Source organism: Peromyscus californicus, unplaced genomic scaffold (assembly GCF_007827085.1).
Source record: "Peromyscus californicus insignis strain IS unplaced genomic scaffold, ASM782708v3 Scaffold_13__1_contigs__length_99412109, whole genome shotgun sequence".
Taxonomy (NCBI): Eukaryota; Metazoa; Chordata; class Mammalia; order Rodentia; family Cricetidae; genus Peromyscus; species Peromyscus californicus.
In genome coordinates, this window is record NW_026294424.1 from 144,761 (window position 1) to 169,686 (window position 24,926).

Below are 24,926 nucleotides of genomic sequence, written 5' to 3' on the forward strand. Positions count from 1 at the left end.
CTGAGATCCTCAGCAGGCCCTGGCAAGAGGGCTCAGCTAGTTCCATAGAAAAGTTCTGAAGGAGCACCCCCCCCAGGCATGCTGATGCCCTATGGCATAGTTTTCCCACTCAGGGTCAGGATGAAAACACAGTGCTAATTAGACTTGCAAGTCAGGAGAGGCTGGGGTCTGTACAAGCAGATCTCTGTGGAAGCTGCCCCATGAAACCAGCAATGGGTTCTGCTGTGACCCTCAGACCACACCCTGCAATACAGTAACCCACACAGTAGTCACAAGGGCAAGACTTTATACCTTGAGCACAGTCAGACCACATACATCAGTTCCCAGAACCAAACATTACAATCAGACATATCACCACTCATCTGGAAGTCAAGAGGGCTGGCTGAAAAGCTCAGGTCAGAAGGAGGAATAGATGTGGAAAATATTCTAGCTTGAGGGCTAACTCCAAGCATGAGTGAATGGCTGAAACTGAAGTTTACAAAACTCAGTTCCTGTGTATCGGGTTTCTCTATGTATTAAGCAACAACTCTAAAAACACTCTTCTTGAACCCTAGTTGCACACCACTTAAAGCTTCTGAGCTTGTTCAAACTAAAACCTGAACCACTGCTGCATCCGATATTAAGACAGTGTTAAGTAGGGTTTGGTCACACACTCCTTTATCCCAGCAAAACTCAGGAGGCAGAGGTAGTTTTCAGAATTTGAAGCCAGTCTGGTCTACAAAGCAAGTTCCAGGACTGTCAGGTTGATATACCATTAAAGTCTATTTGGGGGTTGGGGGGACTATGCTCAGACAGCGTACAACTAGTACCCAGAGCTAGCTCTCTTAAAGTGTGCACCGAAGAAGAGGACAGAAGACATTGTCCTGGAAAATAGCCCTGGGTGGGCAAACAGATGAGGCAGGATTGTCCAATGGCCATGGGGCCCCACTTTACGTGGCAGAGCATAAGGCAGGTGAAGGTTGATGCTCCTGAACTCCATCAGAGGGAGGTGGGGGCTGGAGAGCAGGAGACAGTAACAGACCCCATACCTACTATAGGAGAATTCCCTAAATGGCCGTAGGACTCATGATTACGTCCCTCCCAGTCTGTCATAACAAGATTTGCCAACTGCAGCAGTTAGCCATCAGCCAAACCTCATAAAGATCATTACCAACCTCCACCCCCACCACCCAGAAACTAATAGGCTTAGCTGTCTAGGAAGTAAAGTTTCTGGAAACTGAGACAGGTAAGAACAACAGCACACATCCCCCAATTAGAAGTGGCTATGATGTTGGCAGGGATGCAAAGTTCTTAGAAGTGACTAGTGTAGATGATCTCAAACCGGAAAGTGACTGGGTCCATGATAGAATTGAAAGCCGGTGTGCTGGTGTGTACTGTCAACCTGACACAGATCTTGAGTAACCTGGGAATAGGGGAACTTCAGAGTTGCCTCCATGAGGTTTTTAGAGTAGTTTCATCTGTGATGAACTGTTTTGAGTGATGGGGAGGACACAGTCCACCGGGCAGGCAGGTAGCTGAATTGTGAAAGATGGTGAGCATGAGGACCATGAGCTAGAGAGCAAGAAGCAAGAGGCATCCTCCAGTTTCCTCTCCAAGTTCCTGCCTGGACTTCCCTTCAGGGAGAGGCTAGGAACCTGGACAGCAAGCTGAAAATAAACTTCCCCAGGTTGCTCTTGGGTCATTCACAGAAACAAGAACAAACTGAGCAGACAGCAGGACACATGAGCTTGCCTTGGGGCTGATCAATTGAAAGTATATATGGAGACACTCAGAAGGGATCCAGGAAACAAGCTCCCTTGGGGATGAGTGAAGATTTCCCTTGTTCTCCTTCTCTAAAGTGGTTACCATACAGAGGCTAATAATTTCTGGGTAGGTTTATAGTCATGCCCAGAACTCCTCTAACCAGTCCTCAGACAAGGCTTGGAAGTCCAGAGTAGCAGTCCTTTTGGAATTAACAGCTCAGCTCTCCTCACAGACAATCCCCATCCCTCCACCAGGCCCTGCACCAGAATCTAACAAGTACTTGAAGCTCCTTTCTCCCAGATGGAATTCCTTTTTTAGAGTCAGCATCGACATTGCTATTGAATCCACACTGGTGACATTTTATGCTGCCCATTTCCTCACAGCAATGACAATCAGCAGCTTCAATGGAATTGTCTGGAAAGCTCTGTGCTAATGGAAGGGAGAAATGCCATAACCAGTGCTGAACACCACAGTATGTAGCTTGTAAAGGGGGCTGACCTCAAATGGAGGTGTCTGGAATGGCCTAGAAATAGCAGGTACAGGAGGTTGGGGTAGGTGCTAGGCAGAGCAGAACCACAACATTATGCTCTCTGAAAGTCAAGCAGGACAGGTAACTCCAGGACTTCAGAGACTAAAAGCTGAGTAGAGGGGTAAGGAGCCAACTAAGACCACACTGGCTGTAATGGGTTGACTATGTAGAGCAGAATCAGCTGGCTAAGACAGGCTGAGGTGATGTAAGACAGGCTTAAAGAAGGGGAGGAACTGTTAAGATAGAGATCCACAGATTCAAACTTGGTGCTTTCTTGTAGACTGATGTGATGAAGGCCTGAATGTGGGAGATGAGGATGTCAGTACAAAGACTTCAGTCTCTAGAAATTAGTCTGACCACTTGCACCTACTTTTTCTCTGTACCCAGATGCCCCCACTGCTGTCTAAGGGTGTCTTTAAATTGAAGGTAGCTGTTCAAGCAGAAGTACAGGCCAACTGAGATGAATGACCTCCTCCTCCCCCTCCCTCACTGGAGGGTTCAGCATGGCCTTTCCCACCCTGATTAGTGAGCAGTTCAGCTTCATATATTTTTATAACATTTTCACTCATGTGAATTTTTGGTTTTGCCTGTATTCATGTCTGGGAAGATGCCAGATTCCTTGGAATTGGAGCTACAGACAGTTGTGAGGTGCCATGTAGGTGCTAAGATTGACACTGGGTCCTCTGGGAGAACACTCAGTGCTCCTAACTGCTAAGCCATCTCTCTAGCCCTACAAAGGTCATCTTTAACAACTTATCTGGAATGATTCTAGTAGATCAGAAACTCACAGCCTACATGATCTTCTGTCCCAGAATCCGAGGACAGACATCTTGCTGTTAGAGAAAACATCTCTAGCATAGGCTTAGTTCAGAGCCAGTCACATGTTCTTCATCTACACTGTGCATTAAGGTAGCTAGAGTAACAAAGGGACTGTTTTAAGTCATAACTGTAGTTAAGTAGCCCCATTAGTTTGGAGGTTCTCTGTCCAAGCCTTGAGACATAATGTCAACCATCAACATCACAGAGCAAGTGGGGGAGAGCAGGCTAAGGGCCTAGAAGGTTGCAGTTTCAAGGCTGGGGCAGGTAAGACTCCTTGGTTACAGTTTCAAAGTTGGAGCAGGTGAGACTCATTGGTTACAGTTTCAAATTTGGGGCAGGTGAGACTCATTGGTTATAGTTTCAAGGTTGCAGCAGGTGAGACTCAAGTTGTGACTAAGTCAATACTTTTCAGAGAAGTTAACTACGTAGGACCCCTAGACCCACAATCCTGGCAGACAACAGATGTCACAGAGCAGGAGGTAGCATTCCCAGAACCTCAATGTTGATGTGACGGAGCACAAGAGACTAGGTACTAAGGAAAACAGGATACAGTTTCAAGTTAACATTGAGGTTCCCACACAGGACTAAAGGACACTTAAAAACGCTCTCTATGAAACTTGGTCCTGCAGGCTGTAAATTCATCTAACCACTAACTAGATAGCAACTTAAGAGTAAGAGGATAAGCTAAGATCAGCCCAGATAGGAAGCAGGTGGGTATCCAGGTGAACCACAAGAAGGGGTCAGTCTGACCTGCAGAGCGATTAGCAGGACAAACCTGGCTCCAACTTCTAAAGCAGAATTTGACTTTCATCTAAGGCACATTCCTAAGCGTTCCCCTTTGAAAGACCACTTCTCCCGTTTCCCAACTAGGGTTTCAGAGCTTTTCAAATAAGTAGCCAGAAGTCTTCATTTTGTCCTAGTGAACCATCGGGAGGCTGAGAACAAGCATCATGCTTTGCTTTCTTTTCCCCTCTATCAACAAAGTTCCAACCCTCAGGCCACTCCCGCTTTTAAGAAATTACCCCGGGTTGGAGATTTAGCTCAGTGGTAGAGCCCTTTCCTAGCAGGCGCAAGGCCCTGGGTTCCATCCCCAGCTCCAAAAAACAAAAAAGAAAAATTACCCCTTCCCAACCAAAGTTCCAAACCTCACGCCCCCACCCCCACACCATCCCCGCTTTTAGGAAATTACCCCTGCCCAACCGAGTTCCAACCCCCATGGCTCCCCTCCACGCCACCCCCGCTTTTAGGAAAATTTCCCCTGCCCAACCGAATCCCAACCTTCATGGCTCCCCCCACGCCACCCTCACTTTTAGGAAATTACCCCTGCCGTCTTCTTTGTTACTAGGAAGTTTTAAGTAAGAACAGGAGGAGAGTGAGAATTTAGGTCTAGAAAGTACTTCATAAAGTTTCTGCCTCAAGGAAGGAGAGTTCCTTAGTGTACCCAGGGAAAAGCAAAAGTTTTTTAAAAACCCATAAGCGCCGCGGCTTCAAGTCTTTTGCAAGCCCGGGAGCCAAGCTGGCGGAAGGTTTGAAGACTATCTGCTCTCCGAGAAGACTGCCCGGGCAGACAGCGATACCGTTCCGAAAAACCCACGTCTCCCACCCACACCCTCAGAGTACGGCCCGCGCCGCCTTTTTCACGGGTGGTGTCACACGTCACTTCCGGGGCGGGCCCGCACGAGGGGCGGGGCGAGGTCCGCGCAGGCTCGTGGGGCTGCAGCCTCGGAGCCCAGCGCTTGACTATATATGGTCAAAGCTGGGGGCGAGCCGTGCCGGGGCCGCGCTTCCGGGTTGGGTCGTCCGCAGCGGCAGCGCGCAGGGCAGGCGCGAGCGGGCCTCGGAGCCGGGCCTCGGACCGCCCCCGGCACGCCCGGCGCCGCCTTCCGCACCGTCCCCCGGCTCGGCCACTGTGAGGTCCCATTCGAGCACGGCGCCGTAACAAGTGGGCGAGGATGCCATACGAGATCAGTGAGTGCGTGGGCCTTGGCGCGCGGCCGCCGGCTTCTGGGGTCGGTGTAGGCAGGAGGGCGCGGCTGGGGTCGCTCACGGCCGCGGGGTGCGGGACGGGAACCCCGGAGTGGGAGCTGTGGGCTGGACGGGCCGAACTGCTCGACCCCGGGGCCTGGCCGCCGACGCCGACCAGGAAGTCCGCCGGCCGCGCCCGCAGGCGGCAACAGGTGACCGGCCTGGGACCCCAGGCGCTGACGGCCTGGGACTCCCCGGGCACCGAGAGTCCGGGACCTCCCCTCACGCACCGCGTGTTTGTGTCTCCCCAGAGAAGGTGTTCGCCAGCCTCCCCCAGGTGGAGCGGGGCGTCTCCAAGATTCTCGGCGGAGACCCTAAGGGCGATCATTTCCTTTACACCAATGGCAAGTGCGTCATCCTGAGGAACATCGATGTGAGTACTCCATGGTCCCGTAGGGGCCTGTTTGCATCCATGCCCTGGGAACTACCTCTAGAGTTGGAATTCTTGCCCTTCTGCTCCCTCCCAGCAGGTTGGCCTAGGGAGAGGGGGGAGCCACGCCCCTTCTGCCCAGGAGCCACACCTTGGAGGCTCAGATGACTGGACTGGACTGGACTGTTTCTTCCACCCCAACCCCCATTAACTGGGAAACTGAGGCTTGGATCAGTTTGGTTTTTAAGCCAAGGGTTTTGAGTCTGCTGCTGCTTGATCGTGGGTGGTTGGTCTTCCCTGAGCCCAGTTTCCGAATGGGGAAATGGAGATCGTGAGATGATCCTCCACTTCCCCTGGCTGCCTGGACTGGCTGAATGATCTGGTCAGCCAGACGTCCTCATGCTGACTGTGCCTGGCACAAATGGAGTACTTGGTAAATGGCCCTTCTGCTTAATCATCTTAATACCCTCGGCTTCCTGGTGTGCCAGAGTCCAGACAACACACCCAGTCATCTGAACTCCAACTGTTGTGGATTTGAGTCTCATTCAGAGAAGAAACAGGAAGTAGTGTGTTCAGCTGGGTGGTTCTCTGCAGATAACCTGCTGTTCCCAGGCCAGCTTTTTGGGTTTGGGAGGCCCTTGCAAATTAATGTTTTTCCTCTGATTGTTGAAATGAGTCAGTCTGCCTCCTCTCCATCTCCAGAATGGCGGCTCAAATCTTGTCTCTCCCCAGTCAGCCCTAAGGAATGGTATGGGGTGGAAGCTGGAGGTGGCAGCCAGCAGTTAGGGGCACTTTACTACCATGCTTGGTGAAGGACTGGTAGAGAGTGGAGGTGTTGGTTGACTGCTCCACCAAGGCTGTCATTGGTCAGGTGAGGTGGCTCATAGACACCCATATCCTCCAAGAGCCTCCCAGTTGGTTGAGGGCAGACCCCAGTTTCTTTTTAAAGGATTGTTGGGCACGTCAGGTGAGGTGGAAGTTTGCATATGAGCCTGTCTTGCTGGTCGATTGGATTCCTAGAAAGCTGATCCTGCCTCTTTAGAACTGGGGAAGCCTCCTCAAGGGCTTAACACTGGATTGAGGTTGTAAGGTTCTGAGAAAGTAAAGGGAAACTAGAGATGGCCACATGGAAGCTCTGTGGATTAACAAAGATGTCTAAAGCATCTTCCTATACCCCGAGCTGTGATGTGTTTGGTTTTGTCTCCTGCACAGCCTCCCTCCACTGCACTTTGTCTGTTTACTTCCAGTTGGGAGAACTGCACAGAGTGGTAACTCTGGTGCTGGGTCAGCTTATCCCTTGAATCCACTGGCCTGGTACTGTCAGAGGAGCAGTGCACGGGGAGTTTGAAAGGGGTGGATTCACTTCCAGTCACGTGTACCTCTGCCAGTTCTTTCCCCTCCAGGTTTCACTTTTCTCTCCCGAAGGTGCAGCCACTTCTCTTCCCACCCAGGTTAAGTTCCTGGCACGCCAGGACAGCATGGTGTAGGGTACTGTTACTACAACCCTTGTGTGCTGGATGCTATCAGGCATGTACTAATTTGCTGTTGGGCTACTGGTCCTCAGAGATGGGTTAGATTTTTGTTAGGACAGAGTGTTGCTAGAGAAAATGTGTGAGTTCTCAGAAACATTCAGGCTGCAGGAAGGAAGGTCACCTGGTAGGAATCCAAGACCAGGATGGAAGGAAGGCTAGCACCACATTGTGGGCGGTCTGAAGGCCTTGTAGACTTCTCACACCTGTGTCCCTGAACACATTTGGGGTTCTTGGATGCCTCTTCCCCCAGATTCAACCCTAGCCCTCTGGTGTTAAGGTACATGAGCCAAGACTCCTCTGAGCCCCATGGCTGCCATGTCACATTTCATTAGAGTCCTGCAGAATCTGCAGACCTGCCTTGTTTTGATCCCTGCTGTACCCAAGCGCCATACTTCCTGCCCTGAGGTCTGTTCTTCCTGTGCCTGCTGGAGCAGTTGTGATCAGTCACCCCATGGCTCACACCCAGCAGCGTTGCCCCAGTGCTCTTCCTCTGACCTTCCCTTCTCTGGCAGCTCCAGGCTCACTGTCTCCTCACTCCTCATATGCCACACATCCTTCTCACCCCTCTTAGGACCTCCTGGTGCTGTGGCCTTTGCCTGGATAGTCATTCTCCAGTGTCCACAAGGGCTGCTCCCTGTTGTCTCTTAGGCTTCTGTTTGGAAATTGCCTCACTAGAGGGAGGGCCTTTATCCTAAACAGCGTCTCTGCCTCTGGCCTTCTCTTTCTTTCTGCTGGCAGTAAACAGGAACCAAGCCATTGCTGTTAGGGTTCCTAAGTGTTCAAGGATGTTCCCCCTTGCCTGTAACTCAGGGAAGGGGGACTTTTCCTGTGTCATTCACCACATGTCCTTACATGAAAGACCTGACACACAGTATCCCACTGAGTTCACGGTGCCTAACTTCTTTTCCTGTTAGAGGGTTTTATTATAGAGCCAAGGCTGCCTACAATTCAAAATCCCCCTGCTTCTGCTGCCCTGGTTCAGGGATAGAATGCATGGCACCATTGCATCCTAAATTTTCTGGTACCCACCTTTTGAACTTAACCAAGAGTATTCTTGCCAGCCTCCTTCTGGGGCTGCCTGCCAGCCGTTCTATGACTGAAATAGCCTTGTGAGCCTGGGTCTTGGATTAGCTGGTAGGAAAGGTGCTCCCTGTTTCTTTTCCCATGTCCTATTGCCACACTTAAAGAGGAAATTCTCTTCAGAGTTAAAGCATGTGGTGATGGAGGCCATCTGGAAACTGGCATTTGAGAACTTTAGAACAGTTCTAAATACCTTGACAGATGTGAAACACCCTACCCCACCCCCCAATGGGAAGAGCAACATGAGGAGAATTTAAAGTGTTTGGTTCCTGGTTGCAGAACTGAGGTACATATCTGGGAAACGCGTTCTATAATATCAGGTCTCAGGGAATGACACACAGCAATTGGACTAATCACAGGTTTGTCTCTTTGGACCTCTTGGAGGAGTTTGAACTCAAACCTGTTTATATTTGGCACCCTGTTACCAGCCTGTGCACAAGGGCCCTATGTGGGCCCTTGCAGGTTGGGGGATGGCAGAAACAGGGCTTGAGGACTAACAGTCCCTCTGTCCAGGTACGTGCCTGATGAGTCATTGCTGCATTTCCAGGATGGCTGTCAGCCTAGGGGGTACAGGTTCAAGGGCCTGCCAGTAGAGCACACTGTCATAGCAAATTGAGTTCTGTGCAGCCGAACAGATTGTGTGGTTGATGACCATTTGGACAGAAATGAGCACACAGTAGCATCTCGGTGTCCAGAGCCAGGAACTTGATTCCATTCCCTTCACCCAAGACCACCTGGTGGATGAGGGCTAGACAAGGTGCTTCAGCACAAGGCAGTCAGGGTCTGTGGGTTCTGGTAGGATCTGTGGGGACCAGTTAGGTAAAGCTAGAGTAGTAACTATAGCAACAGGCATGAGGGAGAAGACTCAAGAAGCAGCTAGAGGCTGTGTGTGTGGCTCAGGCTACCTTCAGTAGCCCAACAGTGTTCTTTGGATTTTCAAGGCAGGGTTTCTCTGTGTAGCCTGCCTGTCCTGGAACTCACTCTGTAGACCAGGCTGGCCTCCATTCACAGAGATCTGCCTGTCTCTGCCTCTCAAGTGCTGGGATTAAAAGCGTGTGCCACCACTCTGCCTAGTCCAGCATCGTTCTTAAGGCCACTGGAAGCACTCAAACATATTTGAGAATGACAAGGTGACAGCTGCTCATGCAGTTGAGACTTGTGTTTATGGTTTGAGTCTGGGAGGCCCATTAGCAAGCTTGAGATAAATGCATTGCTCAAAAGCTCATCATCTCAGTAGCTGTCCATTGTTTCTGGGTATTTCTGGTATAGATCCACTAAGCCAGGGTGTTACTTAGCTTAGTCCATGAGCTGTAAGCCAATACTTCTGTCACTGCTTCCTGGGGGAGGGTGATTTGTTCGCTATCAATGTTAAATACAGTGTATTGGTGATATTTAACAGGTAGATGTTGCTGAACATTCTACACATCTCAGGACCATCCTGTAACAGAAATCCTACTCCAAAATGCCAGGAGTACTGGGTTTGAGAACCCTGGTAGATGACATTCTCACACGCTGTATTAGCCATTTTACAAGAATGTCGTGAGTGCTGTGGAGATGAGGAAAGAGCCACTCATGCTGAAGAGTAGCAAGAGCAGCCCCTGGAGAAGTGGTGCATTTGAGATTTCAGAGAGTGAGCCAGAGTTCCCTCAGAAGAGGGTTTAGACACACAGTAGATATGGGTGAAGTCCAGACAGGAAGCCACTGTACTGCACGGTGGCTTTGGTTTGGTGTGTATCTTCTGGGAGGAGCAGGGAGGGAGATCACAGACCCCTTTGGTATAAAAGAAAAAAAAGGAGAAGCTGCAGCTAGTACTTGAGGCCAGTGGAGAGGTGGCCCTGCTTCAGGCCTGACTCTGAAGAGCTTTACCTGCTTTGCTTTTGCTGTCTCAGTAGAGAGTGTTCCCTACTTGTGACACCTCTTTCAGAAAGATCCTAGTTCCCAGACTTGATGCTGGACTTGTTACCTTTCTGCAAAGGCCCTGTCCCACCTCCATAGCCATCTCCCCCTTCAGGTTCCACCCAGGATATCTCTGGGCTGTCACTCCCTGTCGAGGGTCTTCATATCTTTGTACCCCTTAATGAGCAGGGCAAATGTTGGGATGGAGGAAGAGTAATAGTCTCCAGATAAAGCCAAGTTGACTCTCAGAGCATCTGCAGAAAGCTGTCCAGCTGTGCTGCTTCTCTCTTGACATCTTCTCTGCCTCCCTATTTTGGTAGATGGAGTCATCTCCCAAAGGCTCATACTCAGCAGGTACTCAGCAGGTAGGAGGGGGTACAGAAGCAAGGTGGCAGCATCTTGACACAGTCCAACGGTCGCTTATGCTTTCAGGTCACACTAGAATACTCTTAGACTTACAAGTGACCACCCTACCTCCTCTCAGGACCTGGCTCCATCTAGCATGCCAGCCATATACATGTCTGTCAGCCAGGGTGAGCTCTATCTCCTGAGCCCAGGAACCAGACTAATGGTGACAACCAGCTATGATAGGAGAATGGGACCAGATGGAAGAATGAAGACTGCTTGTTATTTCAAGTCCTGGCCTTAGCATAACTGGCCTGGGTCACATCTAGTCAGTGTCATTGTGCCTTGGCTTTTTCAGCTAGGCATTAGATTATAACCCACATCTTCTTGCAGGGAGTGTCAATAGAAGGGTCTACCCAGTGCTTATCATAGTGAATACAGAGTTCTTTAGGGTAGTAAATCGTACACACAAGTCCTGCTTGAAATGTGAGGTCCACTTAGTATAGAGGGTTGATGGGGTGTACAAAAGGAGGCACATCCCAAATGATGTGGGTGTTATGGGCATGTGTGGTAGTGTGGCAGGGCACATCAGGGAAGGCCAGGTGGACATGGTGCCCTTTGCTACATCTTTGACTGGGGTTGGAGGAGGGCGTTGAGGATTGGGAAGGAGGCACAGTCTAGATAGAAGTGGGGGGATTAAGCAGTGATTTGTGGAGCACGGGCTGGATGAGGGGTGCAACATGGAAAGAAAGGGCTTTGTACTGTGGTCAGCTGAGAGTTGTGGTATGGAATCAGGGAAGATGTCTTATGTGCTGTTTGGTGTCTGCGCACTCAGGTTAACCAATGTGCCATGAGTTACTGGGGGCATGGCTGGTCAGCTTGTGAACCACAACTTGTGTATACTACCCAGGGCTGGCACTGTGCCAAGTGAGTGTGGTTCTGCATGACCAGTTGGACACCTCCAAATCTCTTTTCAGCGAGATGTAGTCTGGGGCTCACCTTGGTCCAGGCATAAGTTCTATACTGGATGTCTGAAGGTGAAGGTGTGTGTGCTATTTTGGAGCTAGGTTACTGCAGTAACACAGGGTTGGCCCATGTCATGATAAAACAAAAGGGCCCTGTACATTGTGTGTGGCACAGGCCTGCCATAGCAGGATCTGCTCCTAGTCCCTGCCACCTCTAGCCTGGGAGTACTTGGAACACAGTGTCCTTCCTGGAAGTGTGCCTCTACCCCATACAAGTGATCCTCTTGGTGGGGTCCAGGAGACCGATGGCAATTAAAAAAGCACATGGAGGCCCCTTTTGTGATACTGACTGACATGGCTTAAGGTTTATTTTGCATGTTCCATCAGGTCCTCTCCTGGCTACCCTGCTTGACTTAGGCACGCCTCCAGTCTGATCCTGACCCCAGCCCTTCCTCATCCTGGAGGCAAAGCACTCTGGAAGCTGCAGGGGCGGTGCTAATTGCTGGTGCCCTACCAGGCAAGATGTAATGCTGGGAACTCCAGAAGAAAGGCCTGTGGTTCCAGGGCACAGGATGGGCTGGTGATGTCTAAGGATATGGTAGAGGATTGGTTACATGGTTGTAACCAGGAGCCACAGAAAGAACTGGGTTGAAAATGTGGTGGTTAAGATGATTGTATTCCGGGGCTGGTTGGGAGCACCAGGCAGCCCTGGTGGAGAACCAGGCCTGGGGTGGCACTTTCTGCTTTCTCCCAGGAATCCTGTGGCCTCTGACCTCATGGCTAGAACCTGATCCCTGCTTGATCCCTCACCCCTTACAGTGGTGTGAGAAGGAAGTCTAGGCTGAGGACCACCACCATGTGGAGGCTGTTCTGAATGGTGGCACTGGCCCCATCTAGGGCAATGGGCCCTGCACACAGTGGTAGCCATGCCCCATGCTCCTGAAATTGGTTCCTCAGGCTGCTCACCCTAGAGAGGAAGCTGGGGAGAGGGTGCTTGCAGAATAGGGATGAGGGTGGGTGTGCATGATCACACTGGGTGTCTTCTGGCCTGAGTCTCCTGCAGTGGGACACACAGTTGCCTGGGACAGGGAAATCACTCCATCTTCCTGGCACTAATAGATGCTCCTGCTGTGAGCCTAGGAAGGTGGGGAGGAGGCTGCTGACTCAGATGCAAGTCATTATCTGTGATTTGGAGTCTTTTGACCCAGTTGTATTCAGAATACAAAGGAGAGTGAGTGAGTGAGAGAGAGGGAATGATTCATCCAGCTTAGGCGGGAGTTGGTGCCCTCTGGTGCTCTCCAAGCCCTCTGCAGACCCTGTGACCATTTAGGGTCAGGAATGTTGGGAGTAGAACTTAGTCTCTTGGCCTCTGCCGCCTCTTCCTTCATTTTGGGATGCCCTTTCCTGCTGACTTGCTTCCTACCCTTGGAAGGCAATGCAGCCTAGGAGGTCCCCTAATTCTGTAGCTGGTGCAGGGTTCACAGTCCTCAGTCTCTGCAGCTGTAGATGAGGATGGATGGGTCAGAGCCTGCTCCACATGTGTCAGGGGCTGTGAAGGAAGGGGCTGGTCAGAATGTGAACCTTGAGCTGATTGGAGCAAGACTGGGGTTGCCTTGGTGAGGTGTGCTGTGCAGGTGCCCAACTGGATCTGACTAGTCCTATAACCATAGCAACATTCCCAGCATTCCAGAAAGCCCCCTGGCTCCTACCGGGCATGGTGCCCACAGCAGTTCCTGATCCATTTTGATGGGGGCTACCATTCTAGAATTCTCTCCCTGTGACATGAGTCAACAGTGTGTGGTCTCCCCTGGGATTTCATGACTGGTGCTTTGAAGGTACAGCTGGGAAGGTCTTAGTAGTTTGGTCCATTTTGTGGTTGAACAGCAGCATTGTGTTGTGTTGAGAGTGGATGGATATACCCTACCTAGTTTTCTTCTTCATCTGCTGTTGGGACAACACCACCCACTTGAGTTGTCCCCAGTTTGAGACCCTTTAATAAGACTTCCCTAGTGGCCTTTTGTGGTCATGGGGTTTCTCTTCTCTATTGAAGTGTCCCAAGAATGCGATTTTTCCTGAATGTGTTTAACCTTCTTTTTCAATTTACTTTTATCATTGCTGGGCATGTATGGCACACGTATGGAGGCCACAGGACAACTTGCAAGGCAGTTCTCTCCTCCACCTTTATGTGGGGTCCAGGCTTAAACTCAGGTTGCTCTATCCACCGAGCCATCTTGCCATCCCATATGCATTTAACTTGGGAAGTAATTACCTATTTTCCAACTGTGTCACGACGTTTCCCCAGCACTGTGTGGACAGGCTGGTGCCCCTTCCCTCCGTCCTCATTAGCAGCTGTGTCTTGGGTCTCACTGGTTCTTGTAGGTATGGTGATTTTGATTTTCATTTCTGAAACGGTGAATGCTATTGAACACTTGCTTATACACTGATTGAACATTCAATTTCCTCCCTGGGTGATCTGTCTTTTTTATTTTACTAGCACATGCTTATTCTATGGGTCAAGTTTTAGGTGAAAGAGAAAAGCTGTCAATGGTTTTCTCCCACCTCACACCACGTATGTAACACATCATTTGCTAAGTGCTGTGGTGGTTCATGGGATGTCATATGAAGCAGGTCACAGAAATGTTGGAGGAGAAGGGCAGGCACATTAAGGGCTTGCAGGTATGCTATGTGGAAGGGTGGGGTTCCCAGCTTTCCATGCAGCCCCTCAGGGATGTGGTAATTGCTACACTACAGAATCACACAGTACAGTAAGTCATTCTGTAGTGTAATTACTACACTACAGTAATTACTACAGAAGAGCTGTGAAGCAGCTTGGCAGGTTTTGTAGAGGATCTAGAGGAGATGCTGCTTAAGATAAGTGATAAGTAAGTGGTGGTCGCAGGCAAGCAGGCAGGATCACTGGGCAAGGGACCAACATGCACAGAGATGTGAGGCTGCTCAGGAGTCCCAGAAGATGGCTGCATTGGCTGACTATAGGTGGGTGGTCTCAGTCTATAGATTGAGTGCTGTATGGGATCCCTTGACCAGGAATAAACCAACCTCTAGGGTCTTGAGAAGACAGGCAGGCCCTTCAGGAAAAATCCTGTGATCTCATCCTTGAGTCTGGGAAGCTGCCTTTTTTCTCAGAGAGTATTGGTCGGGAGAAAGCTGACAGCAGGAATCAGGACAGACAGCCTCATCTTAATTCCTTCCAGAAAGCAAGCTTAGCTGTGGAGAGACTGAGACGCATCTATGGCTGTGCTGGGGCACTGCCTGGATTGCATACTTGTGAGAGGGTTGGGAATGAATGAACAAGGATCTGCTTTTAGGAACTACACATCCAAGTCATCATTTCTGAGGAATAGAAAGGCTTCTAGCACCCCTTCCTTTCTTCCAAGTTCAGCCATTTGTGATGTGTGCTATGGGAAGGAGCAGGGAATCCTTGTTTCTTCCCAAGCCTAAGTTTCTGACAGAAGGCCCTCAGCCTCATGCCTCCTCTGCTCCTGAACATCAGGGCCAGGAGCTGTTCTGTGACAGACCCCAAGGGGTGCTTGGATAGGATTGGCACTTCTCAGGGGAGATGACGTGGGAGTAGACTAGATAGATGAATTCATTGTCAACTGACAACTTCCTACACAGGACAGGAGAAACATAGAACTCTTTAATCCATGTTAGTTTGAGCAGTGTTCCACAAGTACATATTTGTTGTGTATTGTGGGAAGTATGAAAAAGCAAGCCAGCAAAAACTGACCTCAGACTCCCTCACCCCAAGAGGCCAAATGGGCATCAGTGGATGGACTTTGTCCGTAATGGTCTAATGTTAAAAATTGTGTTCTTGCCCTGGTCTTGGGTTGGGAGCTAGCAGCTGTTGGTAGCTGTACATTCAGCCTCTGCTTTTCTCCCCACAGAACCCTGCTATTGCTGACATCTACACGGAACATGCCCATCAGGTGGTAGTGGCCAAGTATGCCCCCAGCGGGTTCTACATTGCTTCTGGAGGTAACTATGAGTGCTATTCCTGGACACATGAGTGGCCCAGGTCACACCTGCTGCCTTGGGAATGGGGTGGGGGTTGGTTAAGGGCATGGAGAGCACCATTGACTAGCTTTAATTAAGATGACAGGAAAGGATAAACCTCCAGAGTGCCTGTTGCAGACCTAGAATGGACACTTTGTAGTTTGCGGCCTTCTAGCTGGAGGTCAACAGAAACTCTTCTGTGAGGCCTCTGGGTATCTGTTGTTGGAGGTTGGCCTGGGCATGTGGTGGCTATTTTGTGTCAATCCACTGGCTGCTCCTTTCCAGCCAGCCTTGTAACCAGTTCTGGCATTGTGAGACCTGGCCTTTATGCCCTCAGGCCTGAACTGCTGAGTAGCTCGGTAGGGGATGGTGGCAGATGGGACAGGCAGTTATTTGCATTTCTGGGAGCTTACACTCTTAGCTCGTAGCAGTAGAATTTAACCATTTACAGATGATAAGCAGAAGCGAAGAAGATAGTGGTGCCCCTTGCATCTCGTTCATTTATCCACTCAAATCATTCATTCATTCATTCATTTTTTTTCATTCAGCTATCCAATAGACAATGAATGGCCTGCTAGCTTATCTGTTTCCTGCACAGGGAGGGAAGTGTGAATGAGCGATGGCTGGGAGTGAGAGCCCAGGCACTTAGTCAGAACAGGGAGGACCAGGATTTTTAGGTGCTGTGGCCATCTTTATCTCCACGGACCTCATACCCTTGGTGGTGGTGTCTAGGAGATCACAGGCTGCAGGGCTGGGAGGGCCCCCAGCCCACCCCTTACTGGCTGTACATTCACAGTCGGATCATTCACATTCTTGTACCTTAGTTCTCTCTGTGCACTGGGGCTGCAGATGGAAGCTCCCTCCGTGGGTTGAGGATCCAGCAAGGTAATGTGTGTTTGGTATTTAGTAGCGCAAGGCCTGCTAGGGATGGCCATGGCAGCTATCAGTGAAGCCGTGGCACACTTAAGAGAGAAGGGGCCCTGTGCTGAGAGAGGCAGGACAGCGGATGTGCTGTAATAGTGAAGGGCTGGGCTGGGAATCTGACTGTCTTAGGGCACTTAACTGAGTTTGAGTTTAAATATTTCTGCTCTCTATAAACCAACTCCGGTGATTTGTTGTAAAAACCATGTAGAGTTTTTTGCCTCTGGCCCTGCTTGCCAGCAAAATGTCTCTTTATTTAAACCACAGGATTTGGCTGGAGTGCCTTTTAAAATTGTGTTTAACACAGTGCTGAGTGATCTAAGACATCCATTAAGAGAGGAAGGTTGCTGCTAAGGACAGCCACCCATCTTGGCATAGCTCCTGCATCTCACCTTACCCATGTGAGAGCCTGTGGGCCTAAACCTGGCCTCACTGCCCTCTTGGGGCTGTTGAACAAGACAGAAATCCAAAGGCCTTCGGATTGAATGCAGAATCTATGTAGAAGGTGGATACAGAGGGTGTGACAAAGGACAGTCCATGAAAGGGGATAGTGGTATGGTTTTGATGTTCTCTTAAAAACCCCTGGTTCGCTGGCAGAATGAGGGAGCTTGTGGGTGGAGGTCACATTTTCACATTTCCAGTGTACTTCTTTGAGGAAGGCAAAGTGATTGTTAAGGGTAACAGTGGGACATTTGCTGTGCACATGAAGGCCCTGGGCTAAAAATAGTGTTGCATGTTTGAAGTAAGGGAGGGGGTGGGGAAGCTTAGGAAAGGCTGTGCTGTCATGGGTAGGTTAGCTGCTAGCGGGTGTGCCTACATCTCCCTCCCAGCAGGGGCCCCTGTTTCTTTGAATATGTAGATGCTCTCAGTCTAGCTGGTCAGTAGCTACTGGAAGTTAGAACCTTCTGGCAGGAATACTAAGTACATGAGAGGTCTGGGTCCCTGGAGCCTGTGCCTCTGAGAAGGCCCTCTGATCATAAGAGTTGTTTCTAGTGCAGTCTCAGTTTTCTTCAACATCTTGGGATGATGCTGATGCTTATCTGCTCCTCTGTCCCCTTGACTTTTAAAAGGGGTTCCCAGGCAGCCCTGGAGATGCAGAAGGATGCCTGATTTGGCCCAGTGTCCAGGACAGGCTTCCTAAAGGAAGGCCTGAGATGAAGGCTAGAAGGGCACCGCCGGGAGGAGCTGTCCACAGGCCGGGTCTCCTTGGGATAATAAAAGCCACTCTGCTCAAGTCCTCCTCCTCCTCCCTCTTCAAGCCCCATGGCATTTGATGAGCAGATGTGTGCTCCCAGTACCACTTGTGTGGGCTTGAGGGATGATGCAGACTCAGAAGAATGCTCCCTTGGCTCTGTTCCATGTCCAATGAGTTTGCCTAGAAGAAGCCCATTCCTGATGTCACATTGCACTGGGCAGTTTTTCTCCCCAGTGCTGTACAGGTCAATAGATCATCTACTTCTCAACTATTGGTCTCTGGTAACTACTCTGTCCTCGGCACCCAGCATGGGACTTGGCCCCCAGTTCATGTTTGATGAATGTTGAGGTCTACCCTGATAGGTTGAGGTTTGGTTTTGATCTCCAGGCTCCTTCTATCTCTTTCCTGTTCCACTTCCTCTGAAAAGAGTGAAGGGAGCCCAGAGGAAGAGGCTGCTCATCTGGTGGTGGAAGTAGTGCATAAATGATTGGGTACCAATCGAGAGCTGGAGGGCCGGACTACATGAGGAGTGGCAGCAGGTCGATGAACCAGGGGATAGAAAAGCTGGGTCCTGCCCTGCCTGAAAGGGAGGAACACTTTCCATCCTGTCCTTATTGTCTTGTCCAGGGGACAATGTGGGCCCTGATAGGAAGGGACCTCGTGATCATGTGTGCTTGAGTTAGTGTACATATGAGTGTGCATGTATACATGGATATCTGTCTGTGTGGTGCATGTGTACATATTTACTCATGAGTTCATATGCATATGTGTGTGTACATATGTATAGGATGCCATTGTATGGATGGATTGCCTCTGTATGTATTTGTCAGGGGCTAGTGCCTTTCCTATGCACACATAGCTCCTCATATTGTTGGCTTCATCCTTTCCTTGTTGGCCTGTTGGTTTAGTGACTAACCAGGTCTCTGTTTTTTCTGGACTGTGTCTCAACACTGCTGTCTTCCTGAACTCCACCCACATATAACTAGGGGACAAGCTTTCTGGGTTACCACCACCTAACTTGTCTTCCGCTCCTGAGGAAGTGGTGCTCCCGCTTATATATTCCCTGGCTGGGCATGGTATGGGAACAGCATTTCAAGTCTCATGCATGTCCTGGTTCTAGACCAGTGGTTCTCAACATGCGGGTCTCAACCCCTTTGGATCGAATGACCCTTTCACAGAGGTCACCTAAGACCATTGGAAAACGCAGGTATTTACATCATAATTCATAACAGTAAAAATTATGGTAGGAAGTAGCAACAAAATAATTTTATGGTTGGCAGTTGCCACAACATGAGGAACTATATAAAGGGCCCCAGCATTAGGAAGTTTTGAGAACCACTGCTCTAGACATTGACCCTATATTTGCATGTAGTTGGGGTCTGTAGTGTGCAGAGCCTTAGTTCATGGTTCACTTGTAACAAGAACTGCCTGCACCCCAAGGACTAGCCTGAGACTTCACACATGTGACTTCTTTTGGTCCTCATAGCAATCCCTGTAAGTAATGTTTTTACAAAGGGGCCATGGATGAGGTCCAAGAAGCCCGTATCCAAGAGAAACAGATTTGGTCCCTGAACACATGACTCAAAGGTCTGGATGCTGGTGCTGCCCTTGCTTTCCCTCACTTCTGCTTAGCCCAGAAAGGGAAGCTGTTTTCAGCTGCTACTTCTACTCGGTGCTCACTAAAGTACTACGGCATCCTCAGGAAAACCTACACCCTGTCTGCCCCCTTGGAGGCCCTGTGAGTTCTGTAAGCCTGAAGAGTTAGGTAAAGCACTCCCATTTCTTCCCATGGCACAGGCATGGTGCTAATTTGGGAAGAGGTGGGTGGGACCCCAAGTATTCCTTTCTTTACAATCTGCTGGCAGCATTCCATTGGGAACAACTCGCACCACGGTCTGTTCTTTCCTTGTGCCACCCACCTCCTTCATCTCACAGAAGCATCTTACTCAGGGGGAGGAGTGGCAGATATTCAGGAGACTGAGACTGCAGATATGCCTTTGGAAGCAGGCAAGTGGCCACAGGCCATCACAGCATCAGGGTCTGCTCAGGTACACCGGCAGCTGACAAGAGATGCAGGCTCTGTAGCATTGCCATACTTCAGAAATGGAGGGTTTCAGTGCAGGTGTTGTGGAGACCATACAGATGCTCTGCAAATCATTCAGGAAACTGCTTTTTGGTGTGCTAGGATTTGGCCATCTCTTGGCCTTTTCTGCTTCCTACACAAGGTTTGCTGGCCAGGTGCAACGTAAGGATATTATGACAGATATGTGGAGACATCACCTTGATTTAAGAGTAGCTGAGTGTTGAGCCTGGACCAGAAGAAATGGAGCTGGTGCTGAGGGTGCTGAGGCCATGCATCCCTGACTGGTGGTGAAATGTGGCCCTTCCACCCTGTCATATCCTGCAGATGTCTCTGGGAAGCTAAGGATCTGGGATACCACACAGAAGGAGCATCTTCTGAAGTATGAGTATCAGCCTTTCGCTGGGAAGATCAAGGACATTGCCTGGACTGAAGACAGTAAGAGGATCGCCGTGGTCGGGGAAGGAAGGGAGAAGTGAGTCGTTCTCCTCAGCCCCTCCCTGCTCCCACCCCATTCTTGTGCTGTGGTCTACCCCATTGTAGGAAGAGGCTGCATTAAGATCTGTGTCAGCTTGGACAAGTGTTACTTAGCTCCTGAGAATGCCAGCACTCCTTCTTTCCCAGTAGTGTGACTAGTTGGAGCCATTGACCCTTCAGGGCCAGTTTGTCATGTATCAGGGAGAGTCCACATCACCAAGGCATAAGCACCTCTTCTCTCCGCACCCTGATGTCCTAAGCCCATTACCTCCTGGAAGTCTGGACTCTGTTGTTGTACCTGCATCCTAGGCAGAAAGAAAGGGCCAGGTGGTAAAAGAGAGGTGTTACTGTATTGGGGGACCCTCTAAGCAGTTACACATGACCACTTGAAGCTGCAGGAAGGGCTGGGCATGTTTTTTCTTCCAGATGGGCCCATATCCTGAGATTTTCTGTTCATGACAAAGAGGTGAGCAGATCCTCTTGGGGAAGAGGCTGCCCTGATGGGCTGGTGACAACAGGGTGAGAGCTGCAGCCCAGGTTTTCTCCTTAGCAGCAAGTAGTAACTACAACAGTTTGTTGTCATGGGTGCCAGCACAGAGCAGGCCTGCTCCTTTCCACCAGGAGATACCAACTTGCCTATTGCCTGACCTTTCTAAAGAAACTTAGGAAGTGATGAAGCCAGAACGATGCTCCCCAGTGCTGCTTCCTGTAGCACATCCACGTGCGAAGTGCTGACACTGGGCCATGCAGACAAGGACAGCTGGCCCCTTTCCTACATGGGCGCCATCTGTCCTGGGACACCTTTGGGCATGAGCTTGAAAGGCCCAAATCAGTCCCTAGAGCAGCCTGAGGTCGGCATGCAGCATCCACCACAGACCTGTGCTGCAGCAGCTGCTGCATTGTCTTTCCCATTGTCCTTCTGGGATTGATTTTTTTTTTTCTCTCTCTCTCTCTCTTTTTCTCTCCTTGACCTGACTGGGGAAAGGTTTGGAGCAGTCTTCTTATGGGACAGTGGCTCTTCTGTGGGTGAGATCACAGGACACAACAAAGTCATCAACAGTGTGGACATCAAGCAGAGCAGGCCCTACCGACTAGCAACAGGGAGTGATGATAACTGTGCAGCATTCTTCGAGGGCCCCCCATTCAAGTTCAAGTTTACAATTGGCGTAAGTGAGCTTTCTTTTCTTAGGGTGGTTTTGGGTGAGTTTTGTGGTTTGTATGTGAGACATGGGGCCTGGATAGATGTGTTTAGATATGGATGCAGAAAGGTAACAGTGAATGCTCTTAAGTGCTGTAATATATAGGAAACAGATTCAGTCTGGAAAATATACAGAGATAGGGGAGTTCCCATCCCTGATCCTTATAATTTTAGGTCCCAGGCTGGGCACAGAGGCTCCAGCAGGGAATGGCATGTCCCAGGATAATGTAAGTGTACATAATATAAGGGTAGCGAAATGCCAGTGTACTTGGCTCTGTTGAGCTGGCCTTGCCAAGCCACCAGATTAGCAAAAGATCTGCCTCCGGAACATCTGGGTTGGCCTCTAGGGTACCTCCCTGCAGAGCAGAGGTGCCAGAGTGGAATCTGATTGAGGAGTCAAGTGCTCAACCTTTTTCTGAGGAGCACTGTGGGCTTTGGTCTCGGGGTCCCTGCTCTGCAGTTGTCCCTGGCTTGGCCAAGTGATAGGCTCCTCCACTTCCTGTTTCCCATCACAGGATGGGGGTCTGTGGGGCCTTAGCTGGTAGTGCTCATGCCCTGTCACTGCTGTAGTGCTCGGGCTGGCGTTCTGGAGTGAGCATGAGTGATGGGGGCCAGTGGTCACGCTAACACACTGGAGTGAGGGCAGGGTGATGGGGGAAGGCTCTGTAACCTGGGCAGCCCTTGCAGCTCTCTTAGCTGCTCCAACTTTCTCAGTGACTCTTTCCCACATACTCAGAACAAAGCAGCTGGTACTATTCTGATAATAGGAGATGGAGTGCCTGTTTACTCAGAAGGGACATGTCTTCTGTCCTTGAAGGTAGTTGAGTTTGGAGCTTCTCCAAGGTCTTCAGACTCATCGTCCAGAAATGTCAGTGGTTCCAGTGTCCATACTTCATTGGGGATTAAATGAGATAATATCCTTAAAGTGGCTTGCTGAGGAGGACTGTTAATTTTAGTCTTTTAGTAACAAGTCATAAATAGGCACAGTATCCCTGGCAGGGGCAAGGACAGGACTCATGAAGTAGGCAGTTTCCATAAACAGGTCTTGGCTTAGGGTACAGATGGCTATCTAGGGATTCCGTCTTTGTAGTGAAGTAGGCTCTGTTTCATCCCTGGGGAAGCTAAGTGAGGCCTGTGTGTCCAGCAGGTGTGCTGAGCCAAGCTCTTAACCTCCTGTGGCTCTCATCCTGGTCTGCTGTGGCTACCATTGGTAGGTAGTGGTGACATGGCTATTCTGGGAGCTTTGTTGAAAGATGTAGCTCAAGGTCAGTGTTCTTAAGCAGGGGTGGATGCCCCGTGGGCTCTGGGTTGAGGAATGCTGAGCCAGTGAATCTCTGGGGTCTGGTCTTGAGGTAGGGAAGATGATGAGGTTTCTGCAGCAACCAGAAACAGGACCATTTTCTAATGATGCAGTCTGCCTTCCCCAGACCTCCACATACACTATTTGGACTCTTGGTTGAGCTGTTTGTGGGTAGGGCTCCCTTTCCTGTCGCAGGAGTGAGCCTTTCTCTTGCGCTGGTGGAGAAAGAGCACAGCAGCTGAAGAGCATTGATGGAGCCGTGGGGTCAGGGCTTGTTGCTGTGCCTGCACCCTCCACCATTTTCTGTATGGACTCACCAGGAGCCCAACTGGTACACAGCCCCCTTGCCCACAGTGTCAGCTGGCCCTGTCTCTACGTGGGCACCACCATTTATGCTGAAGTCCTTGGAGCCCACAACCCTAAATCCTGACTAGAGGCCTAGAAGATGCAGAAAGGGTTGTAGACCAAGGAGCAGAGACCTAGGTAGTGCCTGGCACAGAACTGGTTGGCTCTGTTACCCTCCAGCTAAGTGTGCCTCTGGGCTCTCAGACCAGGAGGCCCCTCCTCCAGACCCCATAGCTGTAGGGAGGGTTCACATTTCCATCTAAAGCTGTTTCCCAGGCCCAGCTGACATAAGGGAGAGAGGGCCCATTGGTAAGGTGCTGGAGACTTGGAGTCAGTAACTGAATATGTGTCTGACCTTGGCCAGCTGGCCAGCAGGAGTAAAGCTGCAGTTTTGGGTTAGACAGGGGCTGTTTGCCCTGCTGTGGCTTCCCTCCTGCTGTCTTTCTTCTGACTGGGGTGGGGTAGGGCAGGAAGACTCCCCAGTTTGCCCCAACTAAGGACAAGTGTGCTGACAGATGGGGAAATAACAGAAAACCTATGCAAGGTGAGGCTCTCTGTTAAAGATGGACTGAGCCCCACATGTGGGTTCTGGTATCGAAAGCTAGAGGTATAGTGGTTCACAGGACTTCATTGAGCTCTTCCTAGTGAAAGGCTTTAAAAATTAAAATCTGTGAGGCCTTAGCAATTAAAATATGTGAGGGTAGTGGGTTTTTTTGTTGTCATGTTTTGTTAGAGGAAAAAAAATTTTTAACTATGAAATCCAAATAGCAATTCTTTGTCACTAGATCTTTCATTTCTAGTCCATGGATGCTGGGAACCAGGCTTCCTTCACTTCCTTCTCCTGTCTTCAGGCCAAATGGCCTGTGCTTGCTAGAACCTTCATCCAAGTGAACAGCCCACAGGCACTCTGTCCTTGAAGTCAAACATCCAATCTCCCATCTTCCTTCTACCTTACAGCTCGTATCTAGGCAGAGACCCAGAGCTTGTAAGGGTGTCCAGGCTGAAGTGGATAGTGACCCTGTGAGAGTTTTCCCAAGCACAGGGCAGGAGGCCCATAATGTGTCACTGGGGCGGGGTGAGTTCAAGCTGCTGCCTCAAAAAGTAGTTGTTAGGAATTTCTGTGTGGTATGTAGTGAAACCAACCTGTGATTTGCCCGCTTCAGAAGGAAAATAGTAGCTGACAGAAAGATAAATAGGACCTGATCTACAAAAATCATATCCAACCACCAAACTTGCTGGTCCAAGTTTGAAGATCACATCACATCACATCATTGTTAAGAGCAGGGCACAGACTTGAGCTATTCTGAAGTGAGCCCAGGTTCACCTGTAGCCAGACTTACTTAGACCTTCCAGTCCTGGCTGCCACACTTAGGTGTTGTCCAGGTTTGAGGGTGGAATAGGCCAAAGCACTACCTGTCCACTCCCACTGTGGTTTTTGCATGTAGTAAGTGACCTTAGGAGAAACCCTCCAGGGTCATAGGAGGTGCCATGGATGAGAAAGACTGGTTTCCCTTAGGGGTTCAACCTTAGCCTTAGAAGGAGTGAGTGGGACCATCTTGCTGCTGGCCATCGCTGTCGTTGCCCAATGGGCCCATGAACAAAGTGGCCCGGGTAGCAGAGATGGAGGTTTTGCGTGGGATTGACAGCATGGACTTCCATTCACCAAGGATGACCTGGCTACAGCTGCTGGTGAATGCCGGATCTGCCAACAGCAGAGACAAACACTGAGGCCCAGTATGGCACCATTCCCCAGGGTAGCCAGCCAAACAAGGCAGGTAGACCACATTGGACCACTTCTTCGTGGAAAGGATAATGCTTTATCCTTACTGGAGTAGATACTTTTTCTGGTTATGGATTTGCCTTTCCTGCATGTAATGCTTCTGGCAGACCCGATGGTACTTGAGGTGTCAGGAAACATCCCAAAGATCATTAATGCTCTTTGGCAGGCCCCTGTAGGTGAACCACAGAGGAGATCTTTGGGATTTTGGAGCAAGGCTGTACTATTCATCTGCAGACAATTCTCCCTTTGAGAGACCAGGAGGGCTTCTGCAGAGGGTCCTTAATGAGCCAGCCCAGGTAGTAAGCATGTCCA

At 50.0% G+C, this 24,926-nt stretch overlaps 1 protein-coding gene across 1 annotated transcript in view; it reads left to right on the forward strand.

The window, feature by feature from the left end:
- Positions 1-5,019: 5,019 nt before the first annotated feature.
- Positions 5,020-24,926, forward strand: part of LOC128109037 (WD repeat-containing protein 1-like) — a 35,566-nt gene continuing 15,659 nt past the window's right edge. The window contains exons 1-5 of the mRNA XM_052736036.1: positions 5,020-5,059; positions 5,368-5,489; positions 15,210-15,300; positions 19,842-19,989; positions 20,977-21,157. Coding sequence (XP_052591996.1) covers positions 5,044-5,059; positions 5,368-5,489; positions 15,210-15,300; positions 19,842-19,989; positions 20,977-21,157 — 558 coding nt within the window. The 5' untranslated portion in view covers positions 5,020-5,043. The remainder of the gene's footprint in view (positions 5,060-5,367; positions 5,490-15,209; positions 15,301-19,841; positions 19,990-20,976; positions 21,158-24,926) is intronic.